Source organism: Aplysia californica, unplaced genomic scaffold (genome assembly GCF_000002075.1).
Source record: "Aplysia californica isolate F4 #8 unplaced genomic scaffold, AplCal3.0 scaffold00402, whole genome shotgun sequence".
Classification (NCBI taxonomy): domain Eukaryota; kingdom Metazoa; phylum Mollusca; class Gastropoda; order Aplysiida; family Aplysiidae; genus Aplysia; species Aplysia californica.
The window spans coordinates 496,483-515,639 of NW_004797672.1; the positions used below are offsets into that span (position 1 = coordinate 496,483).

Genomic DNA, 19,157 nt, shown 5'->3' on the forward strand with positions numbered 1-19,157 from the left:
TCCCACCCACCCACCACACACACACCCACCCACCCACACACACACACACACCTACACACACACACACCCACCCTCACCTGTCTAGCCTCGGTCCTGTCAGCGTGCGCCACTTGCTCCAAAACTTCCACCATCTCCCCAACACTTCGCTGACCGTCCATGTGAGCGTGAAGCCACGGCACCAGACGACCTAGCAGAGAATTCAAGGCCGTCTGTAGGTCGTCGAGAGAAGCTATATCCTTCTTCCAGTTGTCGATGACCTGTAGAGAGAGAGACTCAAAGTGCTAGGGAAAAAAGGCATCCATCAAATTGTAATCATCATGCCACGGTCGCCCAGGTCTACATCAAGGTGTTTCTTAGATACAGCAAACATTCCACTAAAGACGTTAAAGAGGTTATTCTGTATCATTTCATTTCCAGATTATTTAAAAAAATTTTTTTTTTTAAAGTAGAGGGTATTACGGCACTCGCAACTGCATAAGGTCATATGAGCGCCAAGGGGTGGGAGTCAACAGAGAAGTCTTTACAGGGTATCACGCTTACTCTGCTCACCTCTCTAGCCTCAACAGCACAAAGTCTGCTTCGACTTTCAAGGCACCCCGGAAATAGCAGGTCACAAGAGAGTGATAAACATACAAAAGAAGTAGAGAAAAATGACTATAGTAAGGATTAGGAAAGAAAAAGCAGCAGTTCCCTGTTGTAGATCAGGCACAGTTATGAGCATGACATTGATGAATCAGCCCATTTACAATAGAGTCTACTGTGCATGAACAAGAAATGTCCCCCCTTTGGGAATGGCCTAAAGACACTACAGTCAGTGGCACTGCCCCGGGGGGTGTTCCAGATTTTAATTGTGAGGCAGCGTGGTGAAATCAGGCACTCGTCAAAATAATTAAATCAAAGATACCAGCATTTTTCAGAACGTAGGGCAATTTTTATTGAATTTTTATTCTTTGGCTCAGCACCTTTTATGTAAATATATAAAAACAGATTTCCATGTGAATTTTACCCAAAAAATGATTAACGGGGATTTGCAGTATACAAATGCTATCCATTAGAAAAAGGAAGGGCCAACTTGTCATCTGTCTCGGCAAGAGTTCAAGTGTCTCAACACCACAGTGTCTATTTGGACACGGACACGATCCTTCGAAAGAACAATTTTCCCTCCTGATAAAAATGTATTGCATGTTGATTTACGTAAAGAAACGAAACAATCATGGTTGTTTTTCATCAATCTATAAATTGTTAGTCTTAGAGTAAACACACAGAACAATGTTTTATATAAATAAATAAATAAATAAATAAATAAATAAATAAATGGATAAATAAATAAATAAATAAATAAATAAATAAATATGTTACTTCACCTACCTGCAGATAGTACCTCATGTTGGAGTCGCAGAGCGCCATGTTGGAATCTCTCTCGGAGCGGTGGTAGCGACTGCGGTGGTTCTGTTCCTCCAGACTCTCCACAATGGCCGACAACTCTCGGCAGTACTGGCGGCACAAGGGAAGATAGCTTTGCTATTTTTTGTGTGTGTTTTGTTCTGGATGGGGGGTTTTTGGTGTGGTTTTTTTGGTGTTTTTTTTGTTCTGTGTCCAGACTTTGGTGCCGATATTTGGTAGCTTTTAACCCTATTCCTACTTCATGTTTTACTATCGTATCCATATGACGTGGGGAACTCTGTGCCACCACTTTCCAAAGAGGAAATTTACTCGTTAATCCGATCTGTAAGCTTTGCATAGCAGACTGTCAAAATGATTTTTTGAGAAATACTGAAAGTCTCAAAGAGATCTTCGTACTAGAAGTATTCAAAATGTGAAGAATACAACCCCGGGGGTACAAAATGCCCCCAGGGTGTAGGGATAGATGAAGCATAAGGGGGCTATCCCGAAAAATGGGAAAAATAAAATCGAAGGTAAAGTTTTTACCCCTTGTTCAGTTTCTTTAAAAGACCAGGAGACTTTTCTCTATAACTAAACAAATATACACACCAATGAAACCAAACTTCTCCTATAGGTAGGGCAATTTCTACTTTTGGTGTAGGTCAAGATTTCTGGAAACCCCCGAAATCTGGGTTAACCCGCTCGTCCTTTAAAGTGACCAATTGTAGGTTACGTAAAAATGTACTGACATGGTGCAAATTGTTGTGTTTCAAGAAAAAAAAGGTAGCCTCAGGAGGTCAGAGCTCAATGGGTTATCAGCAAAAAAGCAAACAAGCAGCCATCACATTACCTCTTGGAATCTATCGGCCCCCTCTTCCCCACCCCCCCTCTCCCATTACCTCTTGGAATCTGTCAGCCCCCTCCTCATCCAGCTTGAGCTCCTGTACTATGGCCACCAGACAGTCTAGGTTGTCTGTCTCCAGTTCCTGGCACATGTCCTGAGGGGGAGAGGGGGGGGGGGGAGAAAGAAACAAAACCATGTGTGACAGAACTGTCTTGTGAGTTTAGTTTTAGTAAAGAGTTTTACAGCACTTGCAACACCATAAGGTCGTATAAGTGCCGAAGATTAGAGGAGTTACAAGAGAGTAACAAAAAAAACGAAAAGGAGGGGAAATAAGGATGATAGATGTTTGGTAGGAAAGAAGGAGCAAACCACACCAGAGCACCCGCCAACCACCCACATGTCTCGTGAGTTGTAGTTGTAGCGTACAGTTTCCAGCTCCTGGCAAAAGTCATTGAGGTGTGAGTGTGAGTGTGCACATGTGTGTGAGTGAGTGTGTGTGTATGTGCGTACACATGTGTGTGTCCTTATGTGTGTGTGCGTGTGCATGTGTGTGTGTGTGTAAAAGAAATGAAACCACATTTGACTAAGCTGTTTAGCGGAGGCAGAACAGCGTGGTTTGACTGTTCAAACATCAAGAAGGGCTGGCAGAACCTACTAATATTAACCCTTCCCTTGTCCGCAAGGATTTTCAGCTGAGCTCGTACCTCAGGACAGCAGTCCCATGTCTCAGAGTTAATTGACAAGCGGTCTAGATTATCTAGTCCACCACTCGTGACATATTTTGGACTCCGGGTCTTTGACAATGTCATTTTCTCCCTTCTCTCATTCCTTTTCTCCCTTCTCTCATTCCCTATTTCCTCCCAACTTACTCAAAAGACAGGCAGGGTCAAAGAAACCCATCTCCTGATTTTACCTAAATTGGGTTCATGTGGGTGCAAAAGATTCAAGATTCCCAATCCTACCCTGAGGTACTGCCGGCACTGGTCTGCAGGGAGGTAGTTCAAATCTTCCAGGAGAGCGCTGAACTTTTTCTTGCTCTGGAACGGGTCTCTGGTTGCCTTTTCTCCGGGAATGCTGGGGGGGGGGGGGGGGGGGGGGAGGTAAACACGCTATAGTATTTGAAGACCATATGTCTTTCATTATTTCATACTGATTAACTCATTCAGTGCAATGGACAAAAATACTCGTGAAACCTGGGCCCCTCCCACATATTAGCAACGAGTATTCTCGCATTCAGCCTCGCTATCTTTTTAGAAAGAATTACTCTGTCTAATCCAGAACAAGTTATTTGAACCAATCGTGACGCATTATGGGAAATGTTTAAGGAGACATTTTTTCTACTTGAACAGCCATTGAACCTGTTAATTATGATTGATTTTCCAGGGTAGACCTTATTTCCTGTTGCCATAACAAAGCTATATGAGGGGAGTTCACTGCTGGAGCGCTCAGCAATAAAAGATTTAATTGTACAAGCTCCACCTATCTATTTCCTTACGGCTAAAATCTGAGTAGGAACTAATTTTGTCAGCAAGCATCACATAAATAACACATGCAAGCTTCTCTCAAAATATCAAAAAAGTTATGTATATTTTTTCTGATTATGTACTGAAAGGAAAAATAAAGAAACCAGCTGCCAAAATGGAAAAGTCACAGTGAGGAAAATGTGCCCGCCTAACACTGAATTAATAGTCTGGGGCACGTATTTTCAAAGTCACAAGGCTAAGAGTAAGAACAGATCTAGACCTACTTTTCGGGGGTCTCCTTTGACGAACCTGCAGAACTTCAGTTTACCATAGTCTTCAATAGCTTCTCTTACGTAACTCATTTAGAGAAGTGAAAATGTTTCCAAAATCTAGAGACGGTCTGGTCCTATGTGTCATCCATATTTCCACGTGTCTCAATCTCTTTGTACAACTTTGCCAATCACGCTGATGAAATTAATTGCGAATGACCTTGACTTTGAAACTACGTGCCCCAAACAATTCAGTGTAAGGCAGGCGTATGCGTGCCTAACAACTTCCAATAAGGAGGTTGTGATAGCCAAAGGAGAGCAGCTTGGTGAAGGTAGGAAGAGCAGGCTGCGTGACCCCATCAGACGCTACAGCAACCAGCTGATGATGGAGACAATCACACACTACAACAACCAGCTGATGATGGAGACAATCACACACTACAACAACCAGCTGATGATAGAGACAATCAGCCTGCACACACTGAAATGGACCCTCATGAAGAGGGGCGAGGAAGCATGGAGCATCCCGTCTTCCTAAGACCCCAGTTCTACATTCAAGTAATTCAAGTTGGTAACTTCCAAGAAGTACTGACTCACTTAATGTTGTGCTGACTCAGCAGTTTCTCCAGCTTCTTGACCCGCTGCGCCAGCATCCTGTAGTCCTTCATCTCTGGCCTGGCCACAGCCACGTCACACGTGGGGAGAGAGGGGAAAGGGGAGAAGAGGGGGAAATCAGAGTTTAGTGTTTTTTTTTTTTTCTTTGGTTTAGGAGTTCTGTAAGTTCACACAGGGAAAAGGTAAAGTCAGAGACACATGTGAGGCAGCGTGGTGGAATCAAGCTCTCGTAAAAATACTGAAATCGAAGAAAACAGCAGTTTTCTCCTTGCTTAGAAATTTTTATCAAATTTTTGTTTTTTGGCTCAACACCTTTTATGTCCATTTACAAACACATTCCTTTGAGGATTTCACTGAAAACGTTGATTAAAGACACAAAAATATAAATTTACAGTTTCCATGGACTCTCCAGCTTTGGAATTTACCAAGCTTTGGCGGCCATTTTCTCGCTAATTGTACCTCTTAAACCAGGTGACCCCTACCTCCTTCAATCCAAATTATCTCCACTTCTATTAAAGACGGATTTGTAATTTTTTCATTGAAAGTAAGACAAATGAACAAGCTTTATTAAGATGATACTAATAACTCTATATGCCCAAAAATTGACGAGAACCTGATTCCACCACGCTGGCTCACATTTATGTTTTTTTGATTGTTCAGGAGTTCTGTAAGCATCACACAGGGAGAGGGGAAAGTGAGAGACATATGTGAAGCGTGCTGACAAAATGAGTTACTTCTCAGATTCAAGCCTTAAGGAAATAGATACATCATGCTTATAGGTGACGTTTTTACAGTTTATAAGTAGGGAATAATAAAAGACAGGTTAGAGTTAAAGAACATGGCATCAACTGAAAATCTACAAGTTTGACCCTAATGTCGATTTTTGGCCAATATCTCCATTTGTGGATTGCGAGAAGTAACTCATTTTGTCAGCATGACTCACATATATGTTTTGTTTTTTGTTCAGGAGTTTTGTAAGCATCACACAGGGAGAGGGGAAAGGGGAAAGTCACAGACAAGTCGGTTATTTTCTTCTTTCGGTTTTTTTAGGAGTTCTATAAACTGTATCTTGTTTTCGGAGGTCTCTTTGGTGTGGTTTGCTACTTCTTTCCTATCAAACACGAAGCACAGTTGATAAAAACCTGAAAATTCTTTGCCATATCGACAGGCCGAAGGGCTAGAACCCAGATCGTGGGATCGGAAAAGTAAAGTTTCTATCAAAGATCTATCGTCCTGATCTCTCCTCCTTCTTTTATATATATTTGAAACTCTCTTATAATACATCTAATCTGTGGCACTTATATGACCTTATAGTGTTGCAAGTGCCGTAAAACTCTTACTACAACTAAAACTGGACAGAGGTGTCTTTTACTCTTTACACTGGCATCTGCAGTGTAGCTGTAAGGTGCTTTGCTGTCACAAGCAGGAGACTCAAGTTTGACTTCCGAGGGGGGAGAAAATTATATCAATCCTATTATACAGGTGCGAAGCATGGACAATCAATAGACAGCTGGAAAGAATAATTGAGGCGACAGAGTTGTGGTTCATAAAACGCATGCTGCGTATCCCATGGACAGTTAGAAAAACAAATGAAGAAGTCTTAGCTGAAGGAAATTGCAGACGACAGCTTATGACGAATACATGTATATGAAAGCGACAGGCAAAGTTCATTGGACACACAAAGCGGAAAGAAGAATTGGAGAATATTGTAACAATAGGCAAGTTTGATGGAAAGAGAGGCAGGGGCAGACAGAGGGAAAAGATACTGTACAAGTTGACAACACGGCTGGGAGCAGCAAGAACAACAGACACCATCGCTGCAACGCAAGACAAAGTGAAGTGCAGGTATGATGATGATTTTAATCTTGGTCTTTCCATAGGGATGTTGTATCCCTCTCATCCCAGGCTGGTCCTGATAGGCAGGGTCGGAAGCCTGCTTCATAACTGTTAAAAACACACACACATTTAAAAAATAGAAAAAATTTATACTCTTCGTGTGCAACTTAGCATTTGGTAAAAATTCCAGACAATGGAGCACACAGTCCCGTTTTGAATGTGCGCTATATATATATATATAAATGCAATTATTTTTATTATTATATTATAACATCGTTATTTGACTTACCGAGATCCCATGTCCAACTTGTCCACTTCCCTCTCTTCCTCCAGTTCTTTGATCTTCCGGTCTCTTTCCCGTAACTGTTTCTCGTACGACTAGACGAGCAGAGCAAACAAAAACAACGATATGTGAGGCAGCGTGGTGAAATCAGACGCTCGTCCAAATAATCAAACTGAAGAAACTAGCATTTTTTCGGAGGTTTGTGAATTTTTATTGAATTTTAAAAAATGGCTTAACACCTTTCATGCTCATTAAAAAACACATTTCTGTGTGGATTTTTATTGAAAGTCGTTGATTAAAGGCACAAAAAAAAAGTAAAATTTTATTTTACACAGACCCTCAAGTTAAGGAAATAACTTATCTTTGGCGGCCTATTTCTCACTTATTTTACCTCTGAAACCAGGTGAACCCCCATCTCCTTCATTTGCAAATATCTCCACTTGTATTTAAGATAAATGAATATTTTTTTCATCCAAAGCAAGCCAAGTGAACAAGCTTTAAGATGAGACCAATAACTGAACATGCCCAAAAATTGATGAGAGCCTGATTCCATCTTGTTTGTAACAAAATTGTCAAGATTTGACCTCCACTTCCAAGACTCTGCCCTCAAGTTGCTGCTACTACAAATCTAACAGTGTACACAAGACCCTAAAAACAACAATAGTAGTTTTCCAGTTTCAGATGATGACCAATGCATGATCTGCAGAAGAAATTCTTCTGCAAAATGGAAGAAATAAAGGTGTACAAAATTAATAATATTACATTTTAACTCTTTAAACCCCATCGGACGATCCCAGTGTTCGATACAAGTGACAATTGTTTCATTTCATTTAGAGCTGATTTTTTGCTAGTTTTCGGAACAATTATCAAACCAAGTTTTTTAGTAATGACTAAGCTGAGTGACTGACAGTCAGTGAGAACGACTTACCCTCTGTACTGAGTGACAGTTAGTAAGAATGACTTACCCTCTGTACTGAGTGACTGTCAGTGAGAATGACTTACCCTCTGTACTGAGTGACAGAGAGAGCGACTTACCCTCTGTACTGAGTGACTGTCAGTGAGAACGACTTACCCTCAGGATCCCTCGGTACTGACTGCTGTATGAGGCCACAGACTCCTCTCCCCGCGACCTCCCTCTTGACTCCACACTGACAGGACAGAAAGAAAATGAAAAAAAAAAAAAAAATGGAGTCAGTTTACAGGCTGAAAGAAAGAAGAAAATAAAAGAAAGAAAAAAATGAAGAAAATTAATAATGGAGTCTGTTTACTCACTAAAAGAAAAAAAATGTGAAGCACGCTGAAAAAATGAGTTACTTTTTTAGATTCGAGGACCCTGGAAATAGATACATCACAGATATAGGTGAAGTTTTTCCAATTTATAAGTCTGAAATAATACAAGACATTAAAAAAAATCTACAAATTTGACCCTAAAGTTGAATTTTGGCCAAAATCTGCGTTTGTTGATTGCTAGAGGCAACTCGTTTTGTCAGCACACCTTACAAATGTGAGTCAGCGTGGTGGAATCAGGCTCTCGTCAAAATAATCAAAGTGAAGAAACTTGCATTTTTTTGCAGGTTTGTGAATTTGTATCAAAATTTTGTTTTTTGACTCAACACCTTTCATGTCCATTAAAGAACTCATTTCTGTGTGGATTTTTCTGAAAAACGTTGATTAAAGGCTCAAAAAATGTAAATTTTCTGTTACCACGGATTCTTAAGCTAAGGAAATAACTAATCTTTGGCGGCCATTTTCTCACCAGATTTACCTCTGAAAACAGGTGACCCCCACCTCCTTCATTCACAAATATCTCGACTTGTATTCAAGATAAATGAATATTTTTTTCAACCAAATAAAGATAAGTGAACAAGCTTTAAGATGATACCAATAACTCTACATGCCCAAAAATAGACGAGAGCCTGATTCCACCACGCTGTCTCACAAATAGAGATGGAGTTAATCCATACAGAACCTACTTCGGATCATGTGCTAGATATATGAACATAACAAAACAAAATAAAAACATTAAGTGGCTCCAGATAAAAATAAAGCAAACTACGATGTAAAAATATCAATATTTCGATATGATATCATTCTTAAAGGTAGTGGTGGGCATATCGAAATCCAAATATTGATATTTTTACACATATGTGGAGCGTGCTGACAAAATGAGTTGTTTCTCGGATTCGAGCCTTAAGGAAATAGATACATCAAGCTTATAGGTGACGTTTTTACAATTTATAAGAATGAAATAATAAAACACAGGTTATAGTTAAAGAATATGGCATCTATAGATATTCTACAAATTTGACTCTAGTGTCGATTTTTGGCCAATATCTCCATTTGTGAATTGCGAGAAGTAACTCATTTTGTCAGCACGCCTCACATATAGATATCGTATTGAAGCAGTGAGAAAACATTTATTTTTTTATATGGCCACCACTCAGCACCAAATTTCTAGGAATTAACAGACTGATTTTATCTTTTCCCTCACAATTAAACACAAACATTTTTTAAGCTATAACTAACAAAAATAATAATTCTTACAGCAATAAAAAAAAAAAAATAATTTGGAAATATCGACCAGACTCAATAATTATCGATATATCGATATATTTGATGACGAGGTTCAATTTATTGATAATATTTTTGTAATATAGAAAAATATTTCTTGTGAAAAAATATCGATATTGTATCGAATTTGACATTGCTGATATTGGCCATCACTACTTTATAGTGTAACTCAGTCTTTCAGTATATACCCCTTTTTCTATCTGTGGATCAGTTATCTAATTTTGGAAAACATTTTCAATTTAGTCATCAAAATTAATTTTGTGCTTTCTGAAAGGGCTTGGGGGGGGGGGGGGGGGAGGGGGAGGGGGTAGGGGGAAGGTTAATGATGATGTTAAGCTTTAACTCACTTAAGCCTGAGCAATGTTTCACCAAACAACCATTGCAGCCTGACAGTTTTGGGGTATACTGAATCGTTAACCAGAAAAAGACCGTGAAAGCTGTCATAATCTTTAAAAAGCAACAGAAGAGAGAAAGAAATGCTCTCACAGAAAAAGAAAACTGCATCTCATAATGTGTCCAAATAGTTTTTATTTTGCCAATATTTTGAAAAGGCAATGACGTGTTTGGGAAGTTGAGATTGTTTCAGAATGCTCACAGGTCTGCTGGGGTAATAGTATAGATAGTGAAGAGCATAGATCTTGCTGTCGAGCGGGGATTTGCGCTATACAAATGTGAGGTGTGCTGACAAAATGAGTTACTTCTCGCTGTCCCAGAATGGACATATCGGCCGAAAATCGACACTGCGGTCAGATTTATAGATTTCTAATTGATACCATTTTGTTCAAGTCTACCATGTCTTTTATTCTTCCATACTTACAAATGGTACAAACTTCACCTATAAAGTTGATGTATCAAGTTCCATAAGGCTAAAATCGGAGAAGTAACTCATTTTGTCAGCACATCTCACAAATGCTTTCTATTATTATAACAGAGACAACATGACATACCCGCTGGTGTCCAGCTGTTTCTGAAGGTCATAGATCTGACATTCGTAGGCGTCAATGACGTCCAGAAGTCTGGGGACAAAATGGACAGGTTGGTGTCAACAGAGAAGTCCAAATGGGGAACGGAGAAGTTTGGTTCATTGGTGTGTATATTTGTTTGGTTAAAGAGGAAAATCTCCTCATTTTTTAATGAAACTGAACAAGGGTCCAAAAACTTTACACTTGATTTTCTCAAAACAGCATTTTTTTGGGATAGCCCCCTTGTGCTTAAAAGTGACCAATTATTATGACTGCCTATGGTAGCAATCAACTACAATAACTATCCACTGAGGTATTTCGACAACAGACGACGACCTACTTCTGGTCCACGGCCGAGTGTGCCCGCGACGTTCTTTTCTTGAACTCCATGAACACCTGGTTCTGTCGTTTTGTCCGACGCTCGTCCTGACCGGAGCAAACAAAACAAAACAAAACATGATTACTACTGTTAGGTCCAAGACTCTAGCAAAAGTACATCATATGTACGTCACACATACATATAACATATATGTCACAATTAGGGAGGGATGATCCTGCTATCGTAAAAATCCGCATCGCTGTTTAAGCCGCAGCATTCAGGCTAGGGAAAAAAGTCGCGGCTCATTGCCTGAACTTCCCAGAACTACTTCTGTCTGTCATCCACACCTCTCAACTCAAAATGCCTCTCAACCCCCCCCCCTCCCGCCCCCCAAAAAACAACAACAACAAAACAACCAAATAAACAAATAAACAAACCTCCATCGACAAGGTGTGAAGTTCTCGCCGGAGACGGTCTGCCTCTTTCTCTTGCTCCTCAACTTTTGCCTCGAGCTGCCGACACCGCTGGTTAATGGCCGACTTTGTGTTGCGCAGACGCTCGCCTTCATCCGCGTAGGCTGACGACGACCTTGACTGTTCATCTTCTAGCTCCTGGGAGTTGATTTGGTAAAAAAATAATTAAACAAATTACATTTTTATAGATCCCAGAACGGCAGTTTGGTTTACAATAGCAGATATACATACATTGACGAATAAATCAGCCCATATACACATTTAGAGAGTACGTTGGTCTTTCTGCTCAGATGTCGTAGGCTCTACCTCTCAGCCCCAGCCGGTCTGCCCTGACAAGCAGGGTCAAAACTCCTAAATGATTTAAATTGTGAAAGAAAAGGGGCTTAAAACACTGGCTTAAAAAAAATGAGCAAACATGATAAAAAAAAACCCAGTGATAAATGAGGTTAGTTTGAATAAAGTGGTGCAGCAAAAAACCACTCCCAATAAACAAAAACCGTCCCCAAAAAACCAAAAAAACAACAACAAATAACCGAAAAAAGGCACCGACCTGGACTCGAGCCCGCGAGCACTCTAGCATGACCTTGATGTCCTTGGCCTTGGTGCTGGCTGTTTCAGCCTCCGAGGCCAGCTCCGACACCTCTTCCCTGAAAAACACACATGGTTTTGTTTTTAAAAAAAATATTTTGTTTTAAAGTTGACACAATTGAGTTGACACGTCTCATTACACATTCCTTATAGTGTGCGCAATCATCGTATATTATTAGGTCGCTTTTAAGGACAAGCGGGCTAACCCAGATTTCGGGGGTTTCCAAAAATCTTGACTTACACCAAAAGTGGGCATATCCCTACCTATAGGAGAAGTTTGGTTTCATTGCTGTGTATATTTGTTTAGTTATAGAGAAAACTCTCCTTGTCTTTTAAAGAAACTGAACAAGGGGCGGCTTTGATTTTCTCAAAACAGAATTTTTCAGGATAGCCCCCTTGTGCTCACAAGCGACCGTTTGTAGCGTGCACAATCATCACATATTACCTGTAATATGCGTAATCATTGGGGGCATAAAAACAACAACGTTTTAAAAATAAGTGATGAATCACCATGAGCTATAGCATAGCATATGGCAACAAAATACATCACATAATCATTTCTATAATTTCTGAACTATCTTCCGCTTTTGCCAAATTGTATAGGTTTAAAGTTCTCAACACTAAAAGACACACAACCTCTGAACTAAATGTCCAACTCTGATAGAAGGCGTTTTAGGACATTTGGTTATAGTTTTAATAAAAATAAAGCACATCTATTCGATAGCAGCCATTTAATGCTGGGAAAGAACTCGAAAGACAGACAGAAACAAGAGCAAAGTGAAGGAATTATGTGACCAGCTGGTGACGACCTCCAAACACCAATTGAAGACATGTTTGTCAATGACAGAAAGAAGAAAAGAAACACCAAAAAGAGGCAAAAGCAGTTCTTGTTCTTGTTTCAGGAAGCGACATCCCTGCACTCCGGACATGTCCATTGATGCTCCGTTGCTCTCTCCAAAATGTTGCCCCGGGTCCTTCTACTGATTGTGCCCGTGCACATCTGGTTGAACGTTCTTCTGTTCTTTCCTGCAAGGATGCCAAATTTTCCGCTTCCTTTTTTTATTCCCAAAAGCATCATCCTCTCCACGGCAGTACTGGCCTCTAACTCCCTATCCTCCTCCTCAATCAGCTGGCGAGAGAGACATTTCAGGATCACGACCCTATCTGGTTGAACCGTATTGTCAACTAAGGTGGCCTCACCAGCCAATCTGTCGGCCTTTTCATTTCCTCCAACACCTGCATGGCCAGGGCAGAAAATCCATGTGAGCGATCGTATAGGCGTTGGTTCGATAGCAGAAGAGGAAGAAGAAAACAAAAGCAACTTTACAAATTAAAGTCCAGTAGAAGTTGGTGGTACAACCATAACAACAACAATAACAACAACAAAAACATTAGCAATGACAACCATAACAACAACAATAATAACAACAACTACATTAACAATGCAATAACATCAACAACAACAACAATGACAACAATAACAACAACAATAATAATAACAACAATAATAACATCAACAACAACGACAACAATAAACTACAACAACAATAACAATGACATCTTTGTCCCCTGTGGCCACGCACGACTACGTAACAGCGATATATGTAACAGCGACCTACATAACAGTAACAGCAACCTACTTGAGCCGGCTGTTGGTCTGCACCAGATCCTGCACCATGCTGTCCTTCCTGTCCACCTCCGTGATCAGAGACATCATCGACGCCCGCAGAGACTGGCTTGACTCAAGGTCCATGCACAGGTAGCGACCTGTAGACACGGGTGGTCGGCTGTGTTTTAGTTTAGTTTTAGTAAGGTAATACGGTTTTGTGGCACTTAGTCTTAGCAAAGAGTCGACATAATAAGAGGGGCCACTTCTCTCTTTGAGCCAATTAAAAAAGTGTCCTCAAAATTCGGTGGCGCCCTCTTCACAAATGCGAACCCTTTGCGAACAGAGTTACCCTACTTGAGTTTAAAAAATCAAAGTGAAACTAGCAAGTTTTTGAATAAATTTCGGAAGAACGCTTTTAAAAAAATTGTTACGCTGACCAAAAACCTCTTCCGGAGGAAAGGGTGATTGTTTTCTTCGTTTAATTTGACTTTAGAATGAAAGGCGAGAGGTCATTAAAATTTTTTTTAAACCCTAAAACTCTGCACTGAACGAACCCGAACTGCTGATGAACAGCAGTCGATCTGCGCACGCAAGGAGGTGCTATTCCTATTCTTCTTCTGGAAAAACGTAAGAGAGCTTCAAAACAGACTGCAGCGCCATCTGAAGCAAAGAGCGAACTTCCTGCGGACACTTTTTTGGCTGAGTGGCCCATCTTGTTATTTACTATCTTTGGTCTTAGTAAGGTTTTATGGCGTTTGCAACTGCATAAAGTCATATGAGTGCCAAGGGGTGGATGTCAGCAGAGAAGTCCAAACGGGGAATCAGGCTTACTCTGCTCACCTCTCTAGCTTCAACAGCACAAAGTCTGCTTTGACTATCAAGGCACCCCGGAAATAGCGGGTCACAAGAGAGTGACAAACATACAAAAAAAGTAGAGGAAAAATGATGATAGCAAGGACGAGGAAAGAAAAAGCAGCAGTTCCTCCTATGTTGTTTCAGCACAGTATGAGCATGACATTGATAAATCAGCCCATTTACAATTCTATTGTGCATAAGAACATGTTACTATCCCCCCTTTGGGAATGGCCTAAAGAAACATCAGTCAGTAGCACTGCCCTTGTGCGGGGGGGGGGGGGGGGGGGTGGGTATGAAACTCTCACAAACTAGAACCACAACTTGTCCTGGATTGAACGATACATTTATCCATGAATTCAGTGTGCGACTTAAATATGCACTGAAGTGGGAAAGTTTGATTTTTGAGAATAAATCACCCTAAAAACTATGTAAGCTTCTTTAACCAAACTCAAAAGTCATGAATTTTAAACAAGAATAACTTACCAATCATTTCTTTTAAGTTTCAAAATGTTAGAAATCAGCTCATATAAAGACAGATACACATAGTCAATCAATGAAAGTGTATTGAATAAAACAGAAATTAATACAAATGAAATGGGATGATGAGATTAGATCAGGTATAAAACACAAAAAGAAATTTTCTCACAAAAACTGCACTGAACAGGATTTAGATGAAGCAAATCTCACTCACAAGGTCTCCCTTAAAATTTAAGACATATGTGAAGCAGCGTGGCGGAATCAGGCTCTCGTCAATTTTTGGGCATGTAGAGTTATTGGTATCATCTTAAAGCTTGTTCACTTGTCTTTATTTGGATGAAAAAGTATCCATTTATCTTGAAGACAAGTCGAGATATATACGAAAGTGGGTGGTGGGGGTCACGTGTTTTCAGAGGTAAAATTTGTGAGAAAATGGCCGCCAAAGGTTAGTCATTTCCTTAGCTTAACAGTCCGTGGTAACTGAAAATTTACATTTTCTTTGTCTTTAGTCAACGTTTTTCAGAAAAATCGACACAGAAATGAGTTCTTTAAAGGGCATGAAAGGTGTTGAGCCAAAAACCAAAAATTAATAAAAATTCACAAACCTGCGGAAAAATGCAAGTTTCTTCCCTTTGATTATTTTGACGAGAGCCTGATTCCACCACGCTGCCTCACATATGTGAAGCACTGTGGTGAAATCAGGCGCTCGTCAAAATAATGAAATCAAAGAAATTAGTATTTTTGTGGTTGTTGGCCAATTGTTTTCCTAATTTTCTTCTTTTGGTCCAACACTTTTTACATCCATTTAAAACATTTCCGGGTGGATTTTACTGAAAAACATTGATTAAAAGCACAAAAATTGTACATTTTCAGTTTCCAGTGACTCTCAAGCTATGGAAATTACCAAACTTTGGTGGCTATTTTCTCACGAATTTAACCTCCCTGAAACCAGGTGACCCTGACCTCCTTCAATCGCAAATATTTCGACTTTTATTCAACATAGATGAATATTTTTTTATCACCAAAAGCAAGGTAAATAAACAGGCTTTAAGATGATACCAATAACCCCATATGCCCCAAATTTGACAAGCGCCTGATTCCACCACGTATTATTATTAAGAGTTTCAGTACAAAAGTGCAGTCATTGATTCAACAGTTTCATCTCACCAGAATCCAGCTTCACATCCTGTGACGGCAACACTCTGATGGAAGACAATCCACTGCGAAGCATCTTTCTGTTGACATTTATCCACTCCCTCACCTCTTCCTGAAGTGAACATTTATAGAAGAAAAAAAATATATTACCATGTACGCAAGAGAAGGAGGAAGACAATAAAAGGATAGAAAGGGAAACAAAATTTTAAAGGAGGAGGAAAAAGTAGGTATCTTCTTAAATCTCTTCTTTCAAGCCAAATTAATGGAAGAAACATACCCCCCCCCCCCTTCCAATAGGGGGGACGTTAAAGGGGGGACATTAACCATGTTCTGTTGCACAGCAGAATTATTATTGTAAATGATACTAAATGGGCTGATTCATCCTAAATGGGCCAGAATTGCAACAGGGAACTGCTGATATTCTTTCCTCATCCTCACTGTCGTCAATTTCCTCTACTTCTTTTGTATGTTTGTCACTCTTTTGTGACCCGATATTTCCGGGGTGCCTTGATAGTCGAAGCAGACTTTGTGCTGTTGAAGCTAGAGAGGTGAGCAGGATAGGCTAACCCTGATTCCCTGCAAGGACTTCTCTGTTGACATTTACCCCTTGGCGCTCATATGACCTTACGCAGTTGCGAGTGTCGTAAAACCTTACTAAAAGAAGAAAAATAGCATTACAGTGTACGCAACCTGGTGCCGGGTGGTCAGAAAGTAGAAAGGCAATGATATGTGAGCGTGCCTGGTGAAAGGGACCACAAGATGCATTTGCTCGAACCGAGATATCAGGCTTCAAAGGTCAAAAATAGAATTTTTTGACAAAAACTAAGTTCCATTAAAAATGGATTCTTTAACAATTAATATATCGATATTTACAAGGACTTGAGTTTCTTGTACTTTAAAAACGATGTATATTGCATAATTCCCAAAAATGCATGATGAAAAAATTCGTTTTCCGAGTACACACTGCAGATGGTTTCTCTTGTCCATTCAAAAAGTCAACCCAGTCACATTGCCACCAACATTTAGGTAATTTTATTTTCTCTCTAGAGGCAGGTGCTGCACATGAAACATGAATATCTTGAACATGTAAACACAGCGAATCTTTGCGCATCGTCCATATCTTTTTGCCATTTTGGAGAGCAAACTTGTATCACATTTTTCTGCCCTGCGCAACCTAGATCTATTTCTTGAAAACTCTTGCTCAAGGTGGTGGTGAATTTGTTTTGAAAACGTAGGCCTATTATAAACACTTTATAGCTGTTCTTTCATCTTAAATGCTTTTTAAAGTTGGTTTGTGAGTAGCGAATATGTTGTCTGTCAGGTCGTCCCGAAGCGTAGATTTATCTATTTGAAGCAGAGAAACAAATAGAAACTCTAAAGCCGCTTTTCTCAAAACTTTGTTTCTGTAGGCCTACCTTGCCCTACAAAATGACCCACCATATTCTCAAAAACTACTGAAGATATCTTTAAAATTAAAAAATCATATTGTTCAGAAATCCCCCCGGGATTCTTCAAAATGAGTCATGTGGTCTCTTTCACCAAGCACGCTCACATATTATGTTTTATCATCTCAATGAGAGGATGGCACATGAAAAGATGTAGCTCTTTTTCAAGGTAGAATAATCTAGTAATGCAGTAGTTTTCATGTTGGTTGAATTACCTTAGCATCTTGTGGGAAATCTCCATCTGAGATGAAGTCTTCTCCTGATCCTTGATGTTGCTTGAAAACAGATTCACAAAAAGTCAATAATTTAGAGTTACACCTTGAGATCTAAAAACAAACCATGACATTACAAATCCCTGATTTTTTAAATCATGTGAATACTACTACTTATTGAGCCTTCTATCGAATTATAATTAGATCTAAAATCTAGATCTAGGTATAGTATTACTAAATAGATCTAGACACACAAATGAAAGACATTCATTATAATCAGCAGAAAAACTCCAAAACTGTTCAAAAGACCAGAAAAGAAAAAAGGTATAAAATGATCTAAATCAAAATATTAACTTTTGGAATTAGGGAGTGTATACAGACCCGGTAACCGGGAACAAAGTCACAAAATATACAGACCCGGTAGGGGAACTCTTTTGTGATTTCGGAGAGTTATAGCGCCCTCTTGGCTCAGGGTTGACCTAGGTTCTTCTAGACGTTTATGGCCTAGGTCTAGATCTAGATATAGGCAGACAGACATAAATCTTTGATCTAGTTTCGCGGCTAGCCTAGATCTAGATCGAGATCTAGATTGCGGATGTCTTTTTGATGAACGATCATTTTTCCTCCGTTTTGGAGTAGGAGGAATCGCAATTTGAAGAAAAGAACAATGTCATAATTTCAATCGAGCAGCCACCCTATCTATTATTCTATTACTCTGCCTCTCTCTCTCTCTCTCTCTCTCTCTCTCTCTCTCTCTCTCTCTCTTTCTCCTCTGTGTATCGCTCTCCTTTTCTTTTTCTTTGTTTGTCTCTGTCTTTCTTTGTCCCCACCTTTTTTCCACTCTATCTTTCTCTCGTTCCCCCCTGCCAACTGGGGCATTTCATACATTTTGCTAGCACCTCTCTCTCTCTCTCTCTCACACACACACACACACACACACACACACACACACACACACACACTAGATTTCTACCGGGTCTGGGCGCTGAAACTTTCCGAAATCACAAAAGAGTTCCCCTACCGGGTCTGTATACTTTGAGACTTTGTTCCCGGTTACCGGGTCTGTATACACTTCGTTGGAATTAAAGCAAGAGCCTGGTGGTTGATCTTAGCTAAACAAATAAAAAGTTTGACCCTACTCATAAGATCTGGCTAAATATTGGGAGCGTTGAGAGTCGATAATACAATCAAATTTAGATCTAGATGTAGCCTTTTAGCCTTAGTCTTAGCCTGCAGATTAGCAAGCACGAACAAGTTTTCTCCACTTTGGCAAGATAAGTTAGAGCTTCTTACAACATTTTAACCGAAGAAAAAGTAATGCAATCCCCCTAAAATAGTAGTATCATTTACCATTACCAAATTCAAAAGTATAATTAGAGGTTATAGAAAGTTTAGGAGCAAAACCCACGCACGTACCCCTCGAAAACGATTTTGCCCGGTGTCAGCCATCTTGTAAACAACTTTCAAGAAAGACAACAACCATCAACCAATCAGTCTTGGTCAGTGTAAAAAATCAAAATACTTAGAGGGGACCAGGGAAACAACGGAACAATTGATTGTATCTTTTTTCAATTTCTCAATCGCCTCAAAAGTTATTGGGTTTTTTATTCGGAAAACATATAGATCTAGATCTAAGTTTAATTAATCTTTGGCAATATTTGCCACGATATTCATCCTTTTTTTCAGTAATTGAATTTACTTACAACTGTTAAAAGTCATTGTTACGAGCAGTAGGGGCGTAGTGTGGGGTAGGCCAAGAGGTTACCAATAAGCTACTTGCGATTTTTTAGGTCAGTGT

At 39.8% G+C, this 19,157-nt stretch overlaps 1 protein-coding gene across 1 annotated transcript in view; it reads right to left on the minus strand.

Annotated features, from left to right (window-relative positions):
• The window catches only part of LOC101853573 (centrosomal protein of 70 kDa), a 26,404-nt gene extending 7,531 nt beyond the window's left edge, over window positions 1-18,873 (minus strand). Inside the window, exons 1-15 of the mRNA XM_035971235.1 lie at window positions 18,776-18,873; window positions 17,363-17,422; window positions 15,715-15,814; window positions 13,247-13,373; window positions 11,569-11,665; window positions 10,983-11,156; window positions 10,567-10,652; window positions 10,212-10,280; window positions 7,766-7,841; window positions 6,700-6,788; window positions 4,557-4,634; window positions 3,190-3,301; window positions 2,283-2,381; window positions 1,369-1,494; window positions 78-257 (exon numbers count right to left, since the gene is read on the minus strand). Of these exons, the coding sequence (XP_035827128.1) occupies window positions 78-257; window positions 1,369-1,494; window positions 2,283-2,381; window positions 3,190-3,301; window positions 4,557-4,634; window positions 6,700-6,788; window positions 7,766-7,841; window positions 10,212-10,280; window positions 10,567-10,652; window positions 10,983-11,156; window positions 11,569-11,665; window positions 13,247-13,373; window positions 15,715-15,814; window positions 17,363-17,422; window positions 18,776-18,808 (1,506 nt within the window). The 5' untranslated portion in view covers window positions 18,809-18,873. The remainder of the gene's footprint in view (window positions 1-77; window positions 258-1,368; window positions 1,495-2,282; window positions 2,382-3,189; window positions 3,302-4,556; window positions 4,635-6,699; window positions 6,789-7,765; window positions 7,842-10,211; window positions 10,281-10,566; window positions 10,653-10,982; window positions 11,157-11,568; window positions 11,666-13,246; window positions 13,374-15,714; window positions 15,815-17,362; window positions 17,423-18,775) is intronic.
• Between the last annotated feature and the right edge of the window lie 284 nt (window positions 18,874-19,157).